Below are 23,288 nucleotides of genomic sequence, written 5' to 3'. Positions count from 1 at the left end.
TTAAGAAAGGAAGAGATCAGATTCCACTCACTGAGCTTAAAAATACAGATATAAACACAAAACATGTATGAGAGTTAAAAGATTTAAAAATTAAACATAATTTTATGTTTTACTTAAAACATAAAATTGGGATAAAATGGGATAAAATTCATTTACTTGGCGAGTTCACTTGTGTAGAATAGTTTATTATTTGTTGGTGTTGCCAGGCACATGAAGCACTTTAATAGGCTATTTCTACTCCCATTGATAGAAATAATAATCATTCATATTTTTCTAGTGACGAAGAGTATCCACAAATGAATAATCCTTACCAGCAAGCACAAGAAAACTGAAACAGAGAGATGAAGGATCTAGACTAAATGTACCCAGTAAGAAAAGAGTAGAAACTTAACTGATCCTATTAAAACAGTAGGTAAGGGCCTTCTATGAGCTTACACAGTGCTTACATACTGTGTTTGCCTTACTTCTCCCAGACATTCAGTGAAACAAGTATTGGTCCCTTTATTTACTGAGCATCTACTACTGCAGATACAGTAACCACAAGACATATGCTTCCTGTCCTCACGGAAAATATACCTTTTCTTTCCTTCTTCCCTTTCCTTCCTTCCCTCCCTTCCCTCCCTTCCCTCCCTTCCCTCCCTTCCCTTCCTTCCCTTCCTTCCCTTCCTTCCCTTCTCTCTTTCTCTCTCTCTCTCTCTCTCTTTCTCTCTTTCTCTCTTTCTCTCTCTCTCTTTCTCTCTTTCTCTCTTTCTTTCTTTCTTTCTTGATACAAGGTCTCTGCCCAGGTTAAAGTATAGTGGTACAGTATCGGCTCACTGCAACCTCCACCTCCTGGGCTCAAACGGTCCTCCTGCCTCCGTCTCCCAAGTAGCTGGGACTACAGGCATATACCACCACGCCTGGCTAATTTTTGTATTTTTTTTTTTTTGTAGGGACAGTGTTTCACCATGTTGCCCAGGCTGGTCTTGAACTCCTGGGCTCAAGTGATCTGTCTGTCTTGGCCTCCCAAAGTGCTAGGCTTATAGGCATGAGCCACTATGCCTGGCTAAGAATTCACCATTTTATAGAGGACACATCTGAGTCTCAGAGAGGTGAAATGCTCTGTTTCAAGCACTTACTAATAAGCTGTTTACCTTCATTTATCTTATTTTCATTCTCACAAGGACCTCAGATGTGAGTGCTTTATTCCCATTTTGCAGGTGAGGAAATGGGCATTCAACATCACATAGCCAGGAGTTGGGATTGAGGCCAGCAGTGATTCTGCCTGGGCCCTACTCAGGTTGCTATGCTGCCTCCAGGTGGCACCTGGCACCAAGTCTAGCAGGAGCCCAGAAAGCATATCTGAAAGCCAGGATATACAAACCTGGATTGTGCCATAGAACTCAGAACTCTTCTCGCTGGAAGTCACAGTTATTAAAAGCTAGTTGTCACTGCCCACCACAGAAAAGGGCTATGGATGAATTGGGACCATGTCCTCCCATCCTATCCCACATTTTTGTCTCTGACAGTAACAGGGCTCAAAGTGCAGACTTCTTAGAAGCTGAAGTCTGGAAAAACCTCAGAAATAGGAGTAAAAGTGAAAACAAAGACATTCCTTCCCTCTAAAAGATACTACTTTAGAATCAACCTTGCATGCTTATTTTACTTTTAGTTATAATGTTGGTAAGGAGAAACAATACCTTTTGGAGTTCTTCAATTCCAACTTCATATGTTGCTAAAATAAACATAAAAAAATTATTTCAAGGCAGTTCATCCACCCATTTCTTATAGTATCCAGGATTAAAGTAGTTATGAAAGATTCCAGAGTTCGGTTTTCTCACCTTTAAGAACATCAGACTGTATAAAGCTCTATCTACAAAGTTTGGGAAATTATGGGATCAGTGATCATGGTTTTAATTTCTGTGGGGATTTCCAGAATGGAATTTACAGTCGATGAAGCATGTGAAACCATTTCAGTTTCCTGTTTTGGCAAACAGATACATACTCCATGCTTAGAAGAAAGCACTAAAATTTAGTGGCAGCTCAGAAGGCAAACGTGAAAGGAAAGGGAAAGGAAAAAGCCTAAATCCCACTTCAACAAAATTAATTCTCTATCTTGCCCCAAAGTGCTCTGTTCCACAGCCTTTTTCATTTCCTTAAATACAGTTTGAAAACACATCAACTAAGGCTGACCCACCTTTTGATTTTTCCAATAGTTATGTGGATTTTATTTAATGACATGATGCCAATCTTAATTACAGTCATGCATCACTTAACAGTGGGGATCTGTTCTGAGAAATGCATCCTTAGGTGATTTCATCATCATGTGAATATCATAGAACATATTTACACAAACCTAGATGATATAGCCTGCTATCTTCCTAGGATATAGGGTATGGCCTATTGCTCCCAGGCAACAAACCTGCATAGCATGTTACTGTACTGAATACTGTAGGCAATTGTAACACAATTATAAATAGTTGTGTATCTAAACATAGAAAAGGTACAGTAAAAATACAGTATTATCATCTTATGGGACCACTGCTGGATACGCAATTCATTGTTAACTGAAACATTGTATAGCACATGACTGTATTAATATATACAAGTAGTGATAAGAATTTCAGTTCAAACACAGTTCTGCCACTCCTACATAGGGTATTTCAAACAAATTACTTCATTTCTTTGAGCCTCAGCTTGCTCATCTATAAAAATGGACCAATTGGTACCTGCCTTACAGAGTTAATGGGGAGATTCAAGGAAATAATGTAAGAAATTTGGCCAGGTGAGGTGGCTCATGCCTGTAATCCCAGCACTTTGGGAGGCTGAGGCAGGTGGATTACAAGGTCAGGAGTTCAACACCAGCCTGGCCAAGATAGTGAAACACCATCTCTACTGAAAATACAAAAATTAGTCAGGCACAGTGGCAGGCCTATAATCCCAGCTACTCGGGAGGCTGAGGCAGGAGAATCGCTTTAACCCGGGAGGCAGAGGTTGCAGTGAACCGAGATCATGCCACTGTATTCCAGCCTGGGCAACAGAGTGAGACTCCATCACAAAAAAAAAAAAAAAAAAGAAAAGAAAAAGAAAAGAAATTTAATATACCTAGCAGAACACTGGATATTGTATAGAAAATGGCAAATTTTTTGATAAAATTGCTTGTTTGGTTTTTCTTTGCTTAAAAGTTATTTATAAAAGTTTTCTCCCTACTGTTAGTAAACATATGTGCATAAAAGTAGGACTTCTCCCTCTGCTTTTCTCTTTCTTGCTGCTAAAGTCTTGAAGCTTTAGAAAACTGACCAAACAACATGTTGCATTTCCAAGCTTTTATTATTCTAAACATATAATCTACTGATAAAATCAATGAAATGCTAGGTTTTCTTTAGGGACTATCAGCATACAATTGTTGACACAGACCTAAAATTCTACATGATTAATTAATAATATGTATTTCAACTTGAGTAATTGTACATATAATACTTTAAATTAGGTAATTTTACACTTAATACTTTAAAAATACCTGTTTGTGATACAGTTTGCCCAATATCCATTCCTGATATGAATTTGCTTTCCAATTTTAAGGATAATAATCTCCTTCTTTCTACTCCAATTTATTTACTTGTCTATGCTTTTCAAAAACAAATCATGAGCTCTTCGCTTCTCCTAACCACCTTGGGATGGATATTATTACTTCTTCTGTCTTAGAAATGATGAAACCAAAGCCTGGAGAAGCCTTATTTGCCATGGCTAGTAAACAAAGATAATACACATTCAATTAATAATGTGTTCAAAATGTCGTTACTGCTGTTTAACAAAGTGGAGGTTCTTTCATGGTAAGCTAAGCTATCCAAACTTAGGTAGGAATTCCAACATATATTCCAAGTTAGGAGTATAGAGGATAAAGGGCTACATCCCAAAGAGTCAGGAACGGACTAAGAATTATGACAAGAGCATGTGATCTACAGCATGGGAGTCCTCGCTTACTTTTGGCACAGAAATACGTAACCCTCTCTCCACTGACTAGTTTTATTGTGGGGGCAGAGAAAGGACTAATATCTGAAGATGGTTCTCAGCAGCCCTCCAACTGCTAGGGTCATAACACATGGTCATGTCTTGGAGGCCTTTTGTTCCTTCTCCTCATCCTATCTGTATGACCTTGGAAAAGTCCCAATAGCAATGGTAACAGCAGACATTCTTGCCTTGTTACCAGTAGTAGGGGTAAAGCAATCAGTGTTTCACCATTAAGAATCATGATTAGCTATAGGCTTCCTGTAAATGTTCTTTATCAAGTTGAGGAAGACAATAGAGTCCCCATCTATTCCTATTTTTATGACAGTTTTTTAAAATCATAAATGGGTGTTGAATTTTGTTAAATTATTTTCTGCACAGATTGTCTGATTTTTCTTCTTTATCCTGCCAACATGGTGATTTTGTTGATTTTTGAATATTGAACCAGCTTTGCATCTCTGCACTCTTATATACCATTACCAAATGAAGAATAAACCACACTTGATCATGAAGAATAATTAATTTTCTATGTTGCTGAATTCTATTTGCTAATATTTTGTCGAGGATTTTCATGACCATACTAATTAAGGATATTGATCTGAAGTTTTCTTCTTTTGTACTGATTTTGTCTGGTTTTGAGATCATGGTAATACTAACTTTAAAAAAACAAAATATGTTTTCTCCTCCATTTTTGGGAAAGATTGTATAAAACTGGTATTAATTTATCTTTAAATGCCTAATAGAATTTTTCAGTGAAATCACCTGACTTAGAGTTCATTTTGGGGGAGTTTTTAAACTATGCATTCAGTTTTCTTAAGAGTTACAGGGATATTCAAATTATTTTGGGTGAGTTGTGGTAATTTGTGCTTTTTGAGGAATTGTTCCTTTTTTTAATCTAAGTTGTTAAGTTTATATGTGGAGAGTTGTTCATAATATTCCCTTATTATTGTTTTGATATCTACAGGGTCTATAATGATATCCCTGTTTCATTCTTAATATTATATCTTCTTTCTGTTTCTTTTTCAGCCTTGCTAGAAGTTTATCAATTTTTTCAACTTTGCTAGAAGTTTGTCAATTTTACTGATTGTTTTTTCAAAGAACACATTTTTGTTTCCATTGATTTTCTCTATTGTTTTTTGTTTTCATTTCATTTCATTTACTTCTAATCTTACCCTTATTGTTTCCTTCCTGCTACTTGCTTTCAAGAATTTTTCTCTGTCTTTAAGAAGTTTGATTATGATTCTTCGTGAGATTGCATTTGTTTTAGATTTGCTTGGTTTCTTGAATCTGTTGTCATATTATTATTATTATTATTATTATTTTAGATGGAGTTTTGCTCTTATTGCCCAGGATGGAGTGCAATGGCACGATCTCGGCTCACTGCCACCTCCACCTCCTGGGTTCAAGAGGTTCTCCTGCCTCAGCCTCCTGAGTAGCTGAAATTACAGATGTCCACTGCCACACCCAGCTAATTTTTTGTATTTTTAGTAGAGATGAGGTTTCACCATGTTGGCCAGGTTGGTCTTGAACTCCTGACCTTAGGTGATCCACTTGCCTCAGCCTTCCAGAGTGTTGGGATGACAGGTGTGAGCCACCGCTCCTGACCCATATTATATCTTTTGCCAAATTGGGGGAGTTTTCAGTCACTATTTCTCCAAGTACTTCTTCAGTCATGCACTCCTTCTCTTCTCTTTCCAGAAGTCTAATGACATGAATGTTAAATATTTTGTTATAGTCTCACAATTTTTTGAAGCTCTTTTCATTTTTTTTTCAGTCTATTTTCTCCTTGTTCAGATTCGGTAGTTACTATTGTTTATTTTTAAGTCATTGACTCTTTGTCCCTCCATTCTGCTGTTGAGCACATCCACTGACCTTTTTATTTTTCAGTTCTAACATTGTCATTTTTTTTACATTTCTATTTCTCTATAAAGACATTTTATTTCTTTGATAAGACTTTGCTTCATTTATTTCAAGCATGTCCATAACTATGCATTGGAAAATTTTATAAAAGTTGCTTTAAAGTCTTAGTCAGAAAATTCTAGTATTTCAGCCATCTCAATTTTGGCAGGCATTTTTTTTTTTTCAGATTCAGCTGCCATAACAAAATACCATAAATTGCATGGCTAATAAATAACAGAAATTTATTCCTCATAGTTCTGGAGTGGGAAGTTCCGAGATCAAAGTGACAACAGATTCAATTCTGGTGAAGGCCTGCTGCCTGGTTCATAGAGAACCGTCTTCTTGCTGTGCCCTCATAAGGAGAAGAAAAAAGCAATTTCTTTTGGGATGCTTGTAAAGACACTAATCCCATTCATGAGGGCTCCACCCTCATGACCTCATGTAATACTAACTACCTCCGAAAGAGCTCACCTCCTAAATACCATTGCATTAGGGGGTAGGTTTCCAACATTTTAGAGAGTAACAAGAAATCAGTTTATAATAATACCTAAGTGAGAAGAGAGCACCTCATCACTGCTGGGCAGGAGTAGGAAGGAGTTTGGCTCTCCAGCAGGCTTCTGCTGATAACATCTTAGCTGGAAAGAGTAGAGTGCCCTGTTATTGCTTCCCGTATGACCTTCGCCAACAGCAATAAGGAGAGGGTGGCCTTTTTCCTGCTGGGTGGTTATGAAGATCCCTTCTATTAGCTCATCCTTTGAGGTAGAGAGAAGGACATCTTGTTACTTCTGGAAGGAGAGTGAAAGTCAAAGTTCCCCACATAATCTTTATGGACACTAAGTGGAATTTTATTACCACCTGGCAGGGGTGGAAATCCCAGCTCCCTACCTGGCCTTCTCTGACATCACTCCAGTGGAGGAGTTGGGTGCATCATTGCATCTACATCTACCCTGCCTGCTGAGGGTAGATGTCTAGGCCCCCCATTCAGCATTGCTGTTGGTGGTGGGCCCCATTTTTTTCTATGATGTTTGGCTGGAGTAGACCAGCTATTGTCTAGAGGTTTTCTGTCTTTCTAAGTTGCCCTTTTCCTGGTCATTTGGCTAGAAAGAGAAGGCTTCAGCTGAAGCTGTTGTGCCTACTGGTGTTTCTGGGTTGCTAACTTTTTTACCTCCAAAACTGACACATATGAGGCAAGAAGAAAATCAGGGAACTCACCACCTTATCCTTCCTTGGGGCCTGATGTCCCTAACTGGTCTACCTCCTTCTCTCTACCTTTCAGAGTCATCTAGTCTTCTTATGTTTGTTTTACATACATAATGCCTGGGGCTTTTAGCTGTACTTTGCAGGAGCATTAGCAAAAAAGTACATCTGTTCCATCTTCCCAGAAACAGAGGTCCACTTCACTTGAAATGAGCTACTTGCAGGGGGGTGGGTTCTAGGGGTGTCACATGGTCCAGAGAGAGAAGGAGCAGGTTCTGATTGGAGCATCCCGTTGGCTCTGTGAATTCTTCGCCTTGTAGAAGGGCACATAGTTGGAATGTGGCCCAAATGGTGCCCACAGATTTTGTTTTCAAAGTGTGGTCTATAGGCCAGCAGCATTGGTATCACCAAGGAACTTGTTAGAAATACAGAATCTCAGATCCCACACTGGAGGAGCTGCTGAACCAGAATCTACATTTTAACAAGATCCCTGTGCGACTTGTATGAATGCTAGAATCTGAGAAGCCCTGCTCTAAAGAAGGGGCCCATATACTCTGAGTATGGGGCAGCACTGCCTTTTGGGAGTGCTGGGCGGGGTCAAGACTTGCTCTTCCTATGGCTAGTATTTTACAAGCCATTTAGGAGAACCTAGACTGCCCAGTCTAAAAGAGAGGCAGTTTTTCTAATAGTTCTCCAACCCCTTATTTCTTGAGGGAGAAGAGGGGAATTTCAATAGGTCCTGATCCTTACCACATGAACTAAGTATGTATTCCCAGGAAAATGACTTCCTTTCCCAGAACCTTGGGGTTCTGGTCCATACAATGAAGAAGTTGTACCGGATGATCTCTTTTTAGCCCTGCTTCCAGGGAAGCCAAACTTCCTTGAATAAGAAGTAGCATAAACTTGTGGAAAAGCATAGACTTTAGAGGTAGCCTGAGCCTGTTTCACATTATAACCCTATTCCATGGTATATTTATGACCTCGTGCAACTCAATCTTTCCGATGTTCAGTTTCCTGTATCAAACATTAGGGTTGATCAAACCACTCTATCAGCAGGGCTGTACACGGGGAGCCTAACATGGAACTACAGTATCCTATAGTACAAGCTCACTAAATACCAGTGTTTATTCCAGCACTAAAATGTATGCTTTTACAGAGAACTGGCTGATACTATAGGCAAACAAAGATGTTGCAACTTGTAGAAATGCTATGAATCTCTGCTCCCTCATCTTTTTACCTGAGAAGGTCTCTTAACTCACAAGAAAAGTCCCGAGCATTGTCAGCAATGCCAGAGGCAGGAAGACTTAGCTCTGAGCCAGTGGTCAGATCCATTAAATAAATCCCCTGATCCTATTCAGACTGAACACAGGGGCCTAACTCTTATGGTCTGTTATCTCGTTCTCCACACACCAAGTAACCAGGGAACTTCAAGAAAGACACCAGGAGAAAAGAGATGAAGTTTCTATAGGAAGAGAAGGAAGAAAAATGAATCGTCATATCTTGATTTTCCCTCCCTCATATCTACAAAAGGCAAAGCAACTGAGTCGATTGGTAAAGGGGAGAAAAGAAGAGGCTGGGAAGGCAGCAACAGCTATTGTGAGATAGCATTGATGCCCAGCTGGATTTATTTATATTTTTAAGATACCAGACACAGAAAAAAAAAAAAGAAAAAGAAATAAGATGGTAGTGCAGGATGGCTGTGCATTTTTAAACTTACAGTTAGCTAAAGGGAAAATATCATTTTTGACACATTTTCATTCCACACGGGGTTACACTATTAATTGGCTTAGCAGACTTACGATCAGCAATTTCTTTTGCAGTGCACAGGTTAATGGAGTTGCCAGAGTGTCTCAGATATGAAATTGTTGCCTCATAATTATGTGGTTCTTCAAATTCTGCATTGAAAAGCCTGGAGAAAAAAAGGTTACTTAAAATGTAACATTTTTAAAAACACATTTTGAAAGCTTTTTGTATTTTTTCCTCATTACAGAAATAATATAAGTATGTCTGGCCGATATAGTGACCTAAGCATATATGGGAGGCACACCACCCCTACTCCAAATGCATAAGAATTCTAGATGAAATATAGCAATGCAAAGACCTGTATAAAGATTATACGGTCCACATAGAAATCAATAAAGCAAAATCCCCAGGTGCCAGACATACAGAGGAAACTCACAATTAAAGATGCAAGTGAGAACTGCAGTCAAGGGACACAAAGGGAAATTGAGACCAGATAAAGAGAAATCTTAATGACTAGGCAGCTGGGGATTTAATGTCTGAGTCAGAAGGTAAGTCTGAACCATAAGCCTCATCTGAATGGGAAGCTGAAATGGAGCTATCGGCATCAAGTCCAGAGTTACAATATGCTGTTCTGTCTGTAAAGCAAGTACTAAACGTATCTGTCCAGTCTCCCAGAGAATGAGCTTGGAAGTTTGCTATCTGACTATGGCCACAGGAACTGAAAGAGTCACCAGTGAGAAATCAGAAACTTGAAAACCCAGCACCAAATACAGAGGTGGGGTTTAATAAACCATCTGTCCATTTCAGAGACACAAAGCCAAAACTGATGCTTGAAATTCAAATCCCTCTTGTAAAGGCAAATCTGAAATTATTCTGTAAAGATGCTTCCACAATCCATGGCACCTGTAGTTTCCAAAGAAAACAAATTCCCACTCAGAACAAGCTGATAGTGAAAACTGAAAATCATACAAGGAGATGAGCTGCAGTAAGATAGTCAGAAGGTATAACTAATGAGGGACCTAAATAATAGAATAACATGAACGTTAATTTAAAAGACATGTGTTTTTAGTAGTCAAAGAAATAAAGTGAAGAATAAAAACCATTAGGTAACAACAAGAGACTGAGGGAAATGAATGTCCTATAGATTTGGAGAAAGGAGTTATAGAGATCATAAAATATAGTTCTTAAGATAAAAAATTTAGTGTAGAAGCTGAAAAGTAGACTAGATGCCACAGCAGGAGGAATTGGTGAACTATTATTATTACTATTATTATTATATGTTTGTTGAGACAGGGTCTCACCCTGTCACCCAGGCTGGAGTGCAGTGGCGCAATCTCAGCTCACTCTGGCCTCAATCTCCCAGGCTCAAGCAATCTGCACCCTCAGCCTCCTGAGTAGCTGGGACTACAGGTATGTGCCACCACACCCAGATAATTTTTTTGTGTTTTTGTAGAAAGGAAGCCTCACCATATTGCCCAGGCTGGTTTCGAACTCCTGGGCTCAAGTGATCCACCTGCCTTGGCCTCCCAAAAGTACTAGGATTACAGTCATGAGCCACTGGCCTAGAATTGGTGAATTATTTAGATATGACGACATTATCCAGAATGTAGCATAGAGAGATAAAGAGACAGAAAATATTTAATAAGAAGAGATAGGGAGGATAGAATGAGAAAGTACAACATACATATATTAAGGATTATAAGAAGAAAGAAGAAAGAGAATGATGAAAAGGAGTCAATATTCAAATTATAATAGCTAAGACTATTATTTTCCATAATAATATGGAAAACAGTGGAAGAGGGCTATGAAAATTATTTTCAAGTCTTTGCATTATTTACGAGGATAGAGATGTTGATTAACATTAGACTTTGTAAATTATAGATGTCAAAATTTAATTGTAACTACTAAAAATAATAGAAATAGAATATTTAACTTCTAAACTGGTAGAAGGGAAATATGCAATGAGAAAGCTTAAATTTTTTAAAAAAAAGAAGGAAAGAAAAAATGCAATTATAGAAATTGCATAGTAAATCTTAATTGGGAAAAGTCCAAATAGGTCAAGGATTGCAATAAATGCACGTGAACTAAGCTATCCCACTAAAATAAAGAGTATCTGAATTGATATATATCTGAGTACACGTATCTGAATTGATATATATCTGAGTACATGTATCTGAATTGATATATTGGCCGGGCATGGTGGCTCACGCCTGTAATCCCAACACTTTGGGAGGCCAAGGTGGGCGGATCATGAGATCAGGAGATGGAGACCATCCTGCCTAACACCATGAAACCCCGTCTCTACTAAAAAATACAAAGAAAAAATTAGCCGGACGTGGTGGTGGGTGCCTATAGTCCCAGCCACTCAAGAGGCTGAGGCAGGAGAATGGCGTCAACCCGGGAGGCAGAGCTTGCAGTGAGCCAAGCTTGCGCCACTGCACTCCAGCCTGGAGGACAGAGCGAGACTTTGTCTCAAAAAAAAAAAAAAAAAAAAAAAAAAAAAAGCAGACAAGTCAAAAATCAAAAAGACATATAAACCAAATAGTACCAAAGAAAACTGAAGCAGGTATATTAATATTAGACCAACTTTAGTGTGACTGATGAAGAAAATGAGAAAGGATTCACACGAGTGAATATACACCGACACAAATTAGAGATAAGAAAGGAAACAAAACTAGAGATAGTTTTAGGCTTTCAGAAATCTAAGACAGTGTTATGATCAGCTCTCTACCAGTAACTTAAAAAATTTAGAGAAAATTAGCAAATTTATAGGGAAGTAGAAAATTGCCATACCAACTGAGAAAGAAACACAAAAACTAATAGGCCAATAAATCATTAAAGAACTTTTATCAGTAGTACACTGATAAAAGGTACACTCTTCCCTGTACCTACCTCCACCCTAACTCACCTCTCTTCTTGTTCTCTACCAAATAGTTTTATAGACAAGTTTTAATGAACTGTTTTAGAGGATAGAAAAAGAGGAAAAGCTACACTACTCATTTTAAGAAGATAATACAATTTTGGTATGAAGACCATGAAATGATCAAAGAATAAGAGAAAATATAGCGCAATCTCACTTCAGAGATTTTAACCCAAATTCACTAAATACTGAAAAATGAATTAATCAGTATTAAAAATAACTCAAGAATAACTAAAATTTGTTCCAAGACTTCAAGGATGGCTTAATATCAGAAAATATATCATTGTAATTAATCACATTGTTTCAATAAAAGTGAAAAAAGTTATTTTAATATGCCAAAAAGCATTCCAGGGAGATAAATTTTCTTTACTAGGTTACCCTCCACAAATAACATACTTAATAGTAAAGTGTAACAAACAATATTTAGATTCTGTCAGGAACTTTGGCAATAAGAAAAAGACAAACCCGTAGAAAACTGGACGAAAGTATATGCCAGTCATCACGGAAGAGTTAAACTGAATAGCTTATAAACGTAAACTCCTAACCTCATAGTGAACAGGGAAATGGAAATCGAGATAATGAAAATTTGGTTCACATTCATCAGATTAGCTAGAATCCCAGTTTGAAAATAATACCTTATTTGGTAAGAATGTGGAGAAACAGGAACTCTTTAAACTGCTTTGAGTGTATGAATTGTCACAACCCATTTTGGAGAATAATTTTTCAATATCTAGTAACACTGAAGTTGATTATTTAGTATTGTTTAGCAATTCTACTTCTAAGTAAATAGCTTTGAGAAACTTGCTTATATTTACCTACAAATATAGGAGAATGATTACTGACGCATTATTTGAAATGGCAAAAATTTACAACAATCTGCATGTCCCTTAGTGACAAAATGCATAAACAAATTGGGATGTGTTCATATGATGAAATACAATACAGTAATTATGATGAACAAATGACGTATACATCAACATAGATAGAATATGAAAACACAGCTTTGTAAAAAAAAGTTGCAGAAGGATAACATAAGGTGTCATTTATACAAAAATTTAAAAACTATATCCTTAACAGATATATGAGTTTATAGCTCAAACCTAAGAATATACTAAATGGATACACTCACAAATTCATGATTGGAGTTGCCTCTGCAAAGAGAGAAAGGGAAATGGAATTATGGAGTGAATTCATAATTCTTTCTCCTCTGTACTGTCCATATTTGGTATGAGGTAGTTCCATTTGCTATAGATGCAGTTGAAGGGGACTAGAGTTAGGGTTAGGGTTAGGGTTAAAGGTTAGGTTAGAGTTGAAGGGACTTCAGCTGCATCTAGAGCAAATGGAAAATAACAACTACATCACAGCAAAAGTGGATAGTATCAAAGAGAAAAAATTACACATAATCTCTGCACCTTAATACAAATGAAGTCTTAGCCTTTGATAGTCTTCCTGGTTTTTCATTTATATGTGTATTCACTTAGTTATCATAGACAGTGAAAAAGTTGAAGTTCTCTCTTTTTTTCCCTCATTTATTATAATCAAAAGCACATTCCACCCAATTGTCTTCTCTCCTTTGTTTGACTATTTTGCATATTTTCTAGTTTTCTTTTGTGCATATTATCTGTAATAACTCTAAAAATGTAATAGTTCATTTTGCTGAAAAAGAAAAATTATGAACTCCAATGCATAAGCGACTTCTCCTCTCATATTTTTCCCCGCCCTCTTCATAAAGTAATAACGAGAAACTTTCTTAAATTATCGGCTATGCCATATACCTCATGCTTCAATAGCCTAACAATCTCATTTGGTCTATGGTAAATTAATTTTATTAATAAGAAACAATTTGGGGAAAAATTGAAAGATGTCCAATCAATTTCTTAGACTACTTTGGTCAAAAATGCATAAATATCGCATTTCAGATAATTATAAAGAAAATTTTACCAAAGTTTCCAAAAAGGCATCTTTAGGATCAATTGTCTTTAGAGAGAATCAGTTCTGGGATTATTGTTAAGAGGAAAAAAGAAGGTTGCAGATGTATTTTAACCTCCTTTTTTTGCTACCTGAGAATGTCTTTTACCTTTATCCGTGGTCCGTTAAAACTAGATCTGAGATCCACCTTGACTTTATACAATGTGGATCAATATAAAGAACTTGGATTGGAGAGAAGAAATAACTCTACAATTCAAATCTATGCTTCAACTTATTTCCACATTTATGAAAAATGTGTCTACAGGACTATAGAAACTACTGGGAGGCAGCACAGAATATGAGACAGATCTGGAACGTGGGGTTAAACAGATCTGAATTGGAATCCTAGCTCTCCCCTACATTCTAGTTATAAAGTACTGGGTAAATCCCTTAAGCCTCCATTTCCTGCTTTATAAAACAGTTATAATAAAATCTACTTTAAAGGTATACTGTAGATATTGAATGAAATATTTGCCCTCTGCACATAAGCATTCCACAAAAGTGTGCTAGTAATATTAGTGTACTAGAGGACAGAAATATTGTATTTTTAAAATGGTAAGTTTTGAGGTTTACATCTTGTAAAATTTTTTATTAGTGGCATAGCATCAGGTTTCTAACTTTTCTTACTTTCTTACAGAAAACCTCCAGTTTTTTGTATACTACATTATAAAACATTAACATTTCTTAGTGATATCTTCAACATTATCTGTGTCAAGAAGCAAAAACAGCTCCTTAAATGCAAAACAAGTGTTAAAGATGATTACAAAACCAGAAAATTTCTAATTTTGTTTGAACTCTTGGAAATCCTGTCTTCAAAATAAATGTTTAAACAAATGAGATCTCTCTAGCTAAAGCATGGACAAGTGACATCTCACAGTTGTTTCCACTTGCCATGTCTGCCTCTGGTCCACAGCCCTGAAAGGCCCCCGCAGAATCCCTCATTGTCCTTTGGAGAATAATTAGTCAACCTCTGTATTAGGCTGTATGCTCTAGAGAAGTGGCTCATGCACCTCATTCAAACATCTGTCCACTTGGTCAAACAGTAAGATTATTAATCACACTAATAGCTACTATTTCTTGAGGGTTTACCATGTGTTAGACACTGTACATAGATTCATTATATGTACGTCTCATTGTGTGGTCTTGAGCAGTCATTTGGGTTCTCAGAGCCTTCATTTCCTCATAGAGTGACTGTGAGGGTTTAGTGTGGGAATAACTGAATCACAATGTGGAAAATGCCTGACAGGCGAATTTCCTTTCTTGTCTTCTCCTGTGCCACACTGCATGATGATGACTCAAAAAGTTTCATTGCAAGAAAGTTCTAGAATATCTAAAGAAGAGCTTACATTAAGTAGAAAGATTGAGACTTGAACAGCAAAACCTGTTAGCCATACTTCTATAATTATTTTGTTAGGTTGAAAACACAGTTTCTTCCACTTATTATTTAAATGGGACATGCATTTTGGAGACAGGATGAACAGGAGTAGCTTAGTCAGCATTTGCTCTGTGTAACATTCTACAGGTTTCTGGTGACAAGGGAGTGTGACACAATCTGATTTCTCAATTGTCCAAAGTCCCAAACTGGTCAATTTCTATTTCCAATAAATACGTTAAGTAAGAATACTCTACTCATAGCCCTTCACCCTAAGAAATCCTTCCCTTGAATGAAATGATTGGTGATTAAACTTTTAAAAGTGACATCCATGCTAAATAAAATGGATCTCAAAATTCATTTGTGCCAGGTTCACAAAAATATATGATGAATTTGAAGGGATTTTCTTCATAAGCTACTAAAACTTGTTTCGTATACATATTAGATAATGTTTAGAGATGAACAATCAATGAATCAGTAGAGCAGAATGATTCAGAGAAACATAGGTTTCAGAAAGACAGAGGTGGCAGTGAACCTCAGCTCTACCAGGCTATGACCTTGGGTGGGTGGTTTGACCTAAGTCTCTTCACCCTTTAATCCTCTTTATATGAGAATGAAATTATATAATTTATGCCATGCTTAGTGTAGTGCTTGGCATAAAGTGTTTGCTACTTCTGCTTCCGCTACTACTACTTCCACTTTCACTTTTATACTATTTTCCCTTTTACTATTCCACTACTTGTGCTTCAAATTCTACCACCACCTCCACCACTAGTTCTCCTGCTTCTACCATTTTACAGCACACATATGTGTGCATACATATACATCTTATTATGTAATATATATTTTCATTTACATGTGTATGTGTTGACATATATATACATACATGTATACATACATACACACAATCCTACCACCACATGTACCATAACCTTACTGTGATGTTAATATTGAGTGTCGACTTGATTGGATTGAAGGATGCAAAGTATTGTTCCAGGGTGTATCTGTGAGGGTGTTGCCAAAGGGGATTAACATTTGAGTCAATGCACTGGGAGAGGCAGACCCACGCTCAATCTGGGTGGGCACAATCTAATCAGCTGCTAGTGCAACTAGAATAAAAGCAGGCAGAAAAACATGGAAAGACTAGACTGCCTGAGTCTTCTGGCCTCTGTCTTTCTCCTGTGCTGGATGCTTCCTGTCCTCAAACATTGGACTCCAAGTTCTTCAGCTTTTGGACTCCTGGACTTAAACCAGTGGTTTGCCAGGGCTCTCAGACCTTCAACCACAGACTGAAGGCTGCACTGTCAGCCTTCAAAGAGTAGGGATTCTTTCGAGGTTTTAGAATTCGGACTGATTTCCTAGCTCCTTAGCTTGCAGATGGCCCATTGTGGGACTTCACCTTGTGATCATGTGAGTCAATAATCCTTAATAAACTCTCCTTTATATATACATCCTTTATATATACATCTATCCTATTAGTCCTGTCCTTCTAGAGAACCCTAACTAATCCACTGACCAATTCTACTATGACTTCTACTACAACAACATACAACAAATAGAGCTTCTCTCAGCCCTGGGCACTAGGTATTTCTTTTTCCTATTCATGTATATATAACCCAGTTATTTCTATAAAGGAACACAAAACCATGATCACCAAGTAACTGTTATTAAAGTGCTGATTACCTTACAAAATATGCCATCCCCTCTGGCCTTAACTCTGAAGCTACATTGTCAAACCATTGATCTCATTCATAAGGCAGGCATGGGAAGGCATGTAAATAATAATAACAGCTGATAATTATTACCTGCCAAGCACTGCTTCAATTACATGTATCAATCTTTTACTTTATGAAATACATACTATTATTCTTTCCACAATCAGATGAAGAAACAGAAGTATGATCCAAGCTCACAGAGTAGCTAGCAGCAGAGATAAGAAGCCAGATATTTGAATCTAGAATCTGAAGTCTTAACCATTACGCTGTATACCATCTTACACAGGGAATGTACCGGTTAAAGTCATAGCACGAATAGATCGCACTGTAATGGAAGTCATCAAAGAAAGAGGTCATCAGAGTATACAGCAAGGCGGACTCCAAAGGACTGACCAGATTATTAGCTAGAGACATAATGGGAGAAAAGTATGTCTGCCAGTGATATAAACAAGAAGCTCTCAGATTTCTCATTCATTAAGTTACATGCTATTATTCACTCTTTGGACAAACTATATTCATGTTAATTTTATATTTGTTATCTCATATAATCCTCTCAGTAGCAGTATGAGGCATTTTACAGATGAGGAAACTGAGGCTTGGAGATATTCAGTAACTTGTCCAAGATAGCACTGCTAAGAAGCAGAGGTGGGTCTGGAAACCAGACCTTCTGATTCCTAGTCCATTGGTTCTCTCCTCTGTACTGCAAGTCACTCTAGAACCAAGGGAAAACTGACAATGAAAATAATGAAGCACAAGACGATGGTGAAGGTCAAGGAGCTTGTGAGTGGGTTTTGGACAATATTTTTCCAACCTTTGTTAGGCTGACCCAAGAGTTCACAGATCAATTCTTTCATGGGTTAGTTATTTACATGGGGAAAATGTTATGGTGAAGTTCTTTTTCTTATCTGTGCCTGACATTATCACCTATAAAATGAAAAATATTACCATTTAACCTGTAATTTGAGGTTAAGGTAGAACGAGTGGATCAGGGTGAATTTGGGAATGACTTTCTAAAAGCACTTTGTCTTCTAAGTGTTTTTAGGAAGTCACACAACTACTAAAGCAGACTTTTTTTTCCCCATTCATCTAGGAACAAGATCTGATAAAGCAGATTCTTAATAAACCAGTGGCAACTTCCGCAGCATGAAACAAAATGACCACAAGCCCTCATTTTGATCACTAAAGTCAAATTTTTACAATATCTTTGTTTCAAATTTCAGAGTGCCTTCTTTGAGGTGCACTATAATATCTAACCCCATTTGTTTTACAGAGAGGGAAGTGAGGTCACCCTCTGAACTAGTGGCAGGTTTTTAACTAGGAGTCTGGTCTCCCGACTGCCTGTTCTGCCACCTACAGTATTCGACTTTGATACAGACAAACCCTGCTATTACAAACAAACAACAAATCTCTGCCATTTATTAAGAGCTTACAACATTGAAATTCCACTTTGCTCAATTAGAGATATTTATCTCAATCCTCATAACATCCCTAAGGGGAAGGATTTGATGTCACTACTTCCCATATTAGAAAATACAAGGCCCAGAGATATCAAATAACTTTCCCAGGATCACACAGCTAGTGTGTGGAGCTCAAAATGTGAATCCAAGGTTATCTGACTCCCAAATCAATGCCCTTAACTTCATGTAACATACTCCATGAATCTTCTAATTTTTAATTCATTCAATTTAAACACACTTTAATTATGCAGCTGGTAAGAAAGAAATATTAGACCATCTCTCTGCTTTTGAATAATTTATAATTTAGACAGGGAAATGAGATATGCCCAGGCAAACAGAAAATCAAAAAAATAGACTGGATATGATTGAGTCTTAAGCCGAGTGCCGTCTAAGTCCATTCTGTTCTTCAGCCAACATTTATTGAACAACTATTAAATGCTGTATGCCCTCTTCCCGATATACACCTTACCACTACACACTCTAATCATGTCAAATTACCCATAGTTCTTGAACACATGAGGCTGTTTCCTGCTTCTTCGCTTTTGTCCACATGATTCGTCTGCTTATAATGACCTTATCACCAACATCCTCTGTGCAAATTCATATTTTTTCTCCTAAAATTCTGATTGTCATTATCCATGGCCCTTCTATAGTCTATTCTCCACACAGCAGCCAAGATGATCTTCTCAAAATATAATTCAGACCTTGTCACAATCCTGCTTAAGACTTTCCAGAGGTGTCCTATGGTTTTTAATAATTTTTTAAAAAAGAACCACTACGCTCCCCACCTTTATGATCTCATCCCTCTGCATGTCTCCAAGGTCCTGTACTACCATTCTCTTCCTCACTCATCACTCTCCAACCACACTGGTCTCCTGTCTATTTTACAAGGATGCAATGCTCTCTACTACCTCGAAGACTTGGCAAAGGCTGCTCCTGCTACATGGAATGCTTTCTGTATGACCAACTTTTTCTCAACCACCAGGTCTAACCTCTGTCCCCTTTGGCAAGGCCCTTCTTCAGCTGGCTTTCCCAAACAGCCCTCCTCCCCACCTATTTCTGTATACCACAATACTTGTTGTATACCCTTCTCAGTCACTGTCATAGTCTTGAAATTACTTTATTACTCTTTGAAACTAGTTTAATTTTTTCTCTCTTGCTCTAGGATATTGAATATCACTTGCTGCTCAGTAACCATTGCCTCATCTAGTATCTGGTACATTGTAGGCTTCCAGTTAGCAACTGGTTTTTTGTTTATATCCTTCTCTGATGCTCATACAGAAACACTGGGAACTCAGACAGGTAGATGATGTCACATCATTAATTTTTCTCATTGAGCTCCCCCTCTCTGTCAGGTACTGTTCTAGAATATAAAAATAAATAACAATCAAGGTCCTTAAACTCAGGGTTCTCATGGTCTAAAAAAAAACATAAAAAATAAATAAGTCAAATGAATATTATCATCCAAAGCATTCATAACAAATAACAGGAAAATAAAGCAGAATCATATATGAAATAGATAGCATCTTGGGTGAGGGAACATGTGCTATAGCCAGGAAAGCTGACATTTCAGCATACGTCATTGTCTTATATCATATTTGCTATTTGTTTTTCTTCCCAACTAAAATACATACTTAATGAGGACAGATACCTTGTGTTCATTTCCTGCTGCGTTTCCAGCATCTAGAAAAATGACTGGCACATAGTTGCAGTTCAATAATTATTGAATGAATAAATAAATAATGAATTCTGCATAAGAAAGAGCCATCAGGTGATGATCTGGGAGATGATGACACACACAGGAAAATATAAGTACTTCTGATTGGTCAGGGAAATCTTGTTGTGTTTGAGGATTAGCCAAAGGTCAGTCCACGGGTAGAAGAGAGGAAACAAGGGTGAGAGGGCTTAGGAGAGGAGTTTGGAGAATAATCAGTGACCAAAACCTATAAGGAACCTGTAAAGACTATATATAGGTATAAAGAAGTATAAGGAAGGATATTCTTGGCCCTGGGAAAAGTACAACATTTTTGAATTTTATTCCAATATAAAATGGATGCTAAGAGCTCAATGCTAAGAGCTCAATGATTAGTTTAATTAAACAAATATTTAATTCAAAAACTAATGAGTCCAAGGAATAGGAGAGAAGAAAAGAGAGTGCCTCTCGTGTGGGCTAAAATAATCAGAACAAGCTTCTTCTTAGGGTGTCACTTGGAGTTGAACACTAGACCAAGAAGGAGCTGAGGAAAGAGGATCTCACATGAGTCCCCACTCTCACATGGCAGTAGCCCTTACCTAATATGCAAGGGCAAAGGAAGTGCTCAGATTGTCCTAATTATTTAGCTTCAATATTAGATGGATATAATATTGGACATGCAAACCAAGGTGAAATGTATAGAGAACAGAATCTTGAAATGTTTTCTTCATTTACATAAAAGTTAATGGAAGATGATATCATTCTGTCCATTCATCCTTCTCCCCAGCATTTTGTTTATCTGTTATTCTACTGGCCCATCACTCAGTTAGTCATTCAATAATTATTGCTTTCATGCCCACTATTTGCTAGGTCCTGTACATATAAAGGTGAAAAATATGTATGATCCTTCTCTCATGGAATTTGCAGTCTAATAGGTATCTCCAAAAACACTTCATGGTGGAAAAATTCTGACTGAGTCAGGATAACGTAGCTGAAAATCTTTAATTTGGTCCTGAGTTCACATCCCAGATAAACTCTGAAACAGGGCAAGCCACGGTTTCTCACCTATAAAATGACAATACTAATATTGTGTATATTCAATATCCTAATACTAATATTCAATGTTCAATATACAAATACTACTAATAATATTGCCATTTTATAGGTGGCAATTAGTATTGTCTCCTAAGATAGTCATTGGTCTAGAATGAGTCTAACAGATATAAAAGGGCTAAGCAGTGCTCATTATATGGTCATAAAACAGTAGTTTCTATTCAACCTTACTAAATATACCTATGTACAAAACTAGGCCCCAAGTCTGCAACTTGTGATTGTCTGGTTTCTTTCTCAATCATGACTTTTCTGGCTTATCATCTGAATGCCACTGAAGAGAAAAAGCAAGGCTTGGTTCCAAAACGTTTCATATTTTAGCTCCACCCTAGGCTAGCCTCCCTCACACAGATCCCTCTGCACAGAAAATGAAATCCTAAGGCGGGCGTTCAAGAACTCCTGCCCAAAGCATATCCAGGCTCAATGTGTAGAGCAGGCCATGAGTCTATTAAGCCTTGCCCTCTTTTGTTGTAGGTAAAGTGTTCTTTGAATCCTCAGTAAGGCAGCCTGGGGTGGTAGTTGAGAGACTGTGTTCTGGAGCCAGGCTGACTAGGTAAGCCCTGGTGCTGCTGATCCAGTTGCATCACCCTAAAAGACTTCACCTGACTCTCTGTGGTCAGCGAGTGCACAAAGCACTTACTGTACCTCATGGGTGGTTGTAGCTGGGAGTTTTAAAATGAGAGCGTGGACATAAGGTGCAAGTCTTTATCTATGGAAAGTGCTCAATAAATAGAAGTTATAGGTGATTTTTTTTTTAAGGAGGAATATTTGAAAACAAGAAAGAAGAGAAAAACTCAGTAAATTCACTGCTCCTCATGAAAAGCGGGCAATCAGTGGCCTTATTGTGTCCCCTGAAGTCCAATTAAAAAGAGATAATAAGAAATTATTGAAGTGGCTTAAGCTGAAACTACCTGAATGTTCTGGGTCTGAAACTCCACAGGCAGGACACAGGCTTCAAAAAAATTCCTTCTCTTCATTCTTTCCTGTAACGATTCAATTTATCCCAGCATGCTGGGATTTCCTGGCCTGCTTTCACCTCTTGAATATCACTACAAGGAGGCTGTTTTGTTGTTGGTCAATCAGGTCAGGTCTGCACCAGTCTTAATTACCTGAAGTGCAGCCATTCAGGAAAGAGCACTGTAGTTGCAAACAATTTTACAGCTAGCCTTAAGTGATTCTGTCGTACATGTGCAAAGGCACAATGATATGCTTTTTGTGGTTGCTGTTATTAAGTAGAAAACAAGCTCAAAGACCTTTCAGGAAGGATCCTTCTTGTCTTGCACTGATTGTGTGCCAAGCACTTCACCTATTTTAATATCAACAATGATGGGAACAGCAAATAACCTCCATGTTGTCCTAGATTCTTCTCTTTCCCTCACATCTCACTCCCCACAGCTGATCCAGTGATTGCTGTTTTCCTCTGAAACAAGTCTTGAATCCATCAACTTCTTTTATTTCATTTTGACTACCCTGTCCATGTCAAGTTACTTAACTTCTCTGTGACTCAGTGTCCTTATCTATAAAATGGGACGGTACTATCTGCTTCTTAAAATTGTCATAAATGAAATCATGTGTAAAGTACTTAGAATAAACACTGAGTGTGGGTTGCTAGTTTTACTGTGGTTGTTGCAATGGCTTTCTAGGCCACTTTCTGTTTCCACCTATTTTCTCATGAAATTTATTATTTATACAGCAGCTAGAATTACCTTTACAAAAGAAGTGTCAGCTCATGTCACTTCCTGGCTTAAAACTCTCCAATGTCTTCCCAATGCATTTAGAGCAAAATCCAAATTACTTCCACCGCTCACAAGATACTCCACCCCCATTTCCTGAGCTCACTGTGCTTTAGCTGAGATTCCAACCCCTTTCTCCTTCTTTAAAACGTGCTAAGGGTGGTTCTCCCTTTAGTCTCTGTGCCAGCTATTTTCTTTCCTGGGATGTTCATCTCCTAAATCTTCCTTTAACTGGCCTGAGTCCTTATTCAGTTCTCAATCCAGTGCTACTACCTCAGAGAGGTCTTTCTTTGATCGATTCATAGTAGATGTACATATTTTCAGGGTAATGTGATATTTTAATACATTCATATGATGTGTAAAGTTCAAATCAGGGTGATTGGGATATCTATCACAATTTTCTTTATGTTAAGAACATTTGAATTACTCTATTCTAGCTATTTTGAAATGTACAATAGATTATTATTAATTATTGTCACCCCACTTATCTATCA

At 37.5% G+C, this 23,288-nt stretch overlaps 1 protein-coding gene across 10 annotated transcripts in view; it reads right to left on the bottom strand.

Moving 5' to 3' along the window:
• Positions 1-23,288, bottom strand: part of FYB2 (FYN binding protein 2) — a 99,415-nt gene that overhangs the window by 39,376 nt on the left and 36,751 nt on the right. For all 10 annotated transcript variants that reach the window (XM_077955782.1, XM_028833358.2, XM_077955757.1 and 7 more), the window contains 2 exons: positions 8,883-8,992; positions 1,680-1,714 (listed from right to left, as the gene is read on the bottom strand). In XM_077955782.1, coding sequence (XP_077811908.1) covers positions 1,680-1,714; positions 8,883-8,992 — 145 coding nt within the window. The remainder of the gene's footprint in view (positions 1-1,679; positions 1,715-8,882; positions 8,993-23,288) is intronic.

Source organism: Macaca mulatta, chromosome 1, assembly GCF_049350105.2.
Source record: "Macaca mulatta isolate MMU2019108-1 chromosome 1, T2T-MMU8v2.0, whole genome shotgun sequence".
NCBI lineage: Eukaryota > Metazoa > Chordata > Mammalia > Primates > Cercopithecidae > Macaca > Macaca mulatta.
The sequence above is the reverse complement of the archived record's forward strand: the minus strand, read 5'-3'. Positions and strand labels throughout refer to the sequence as shown.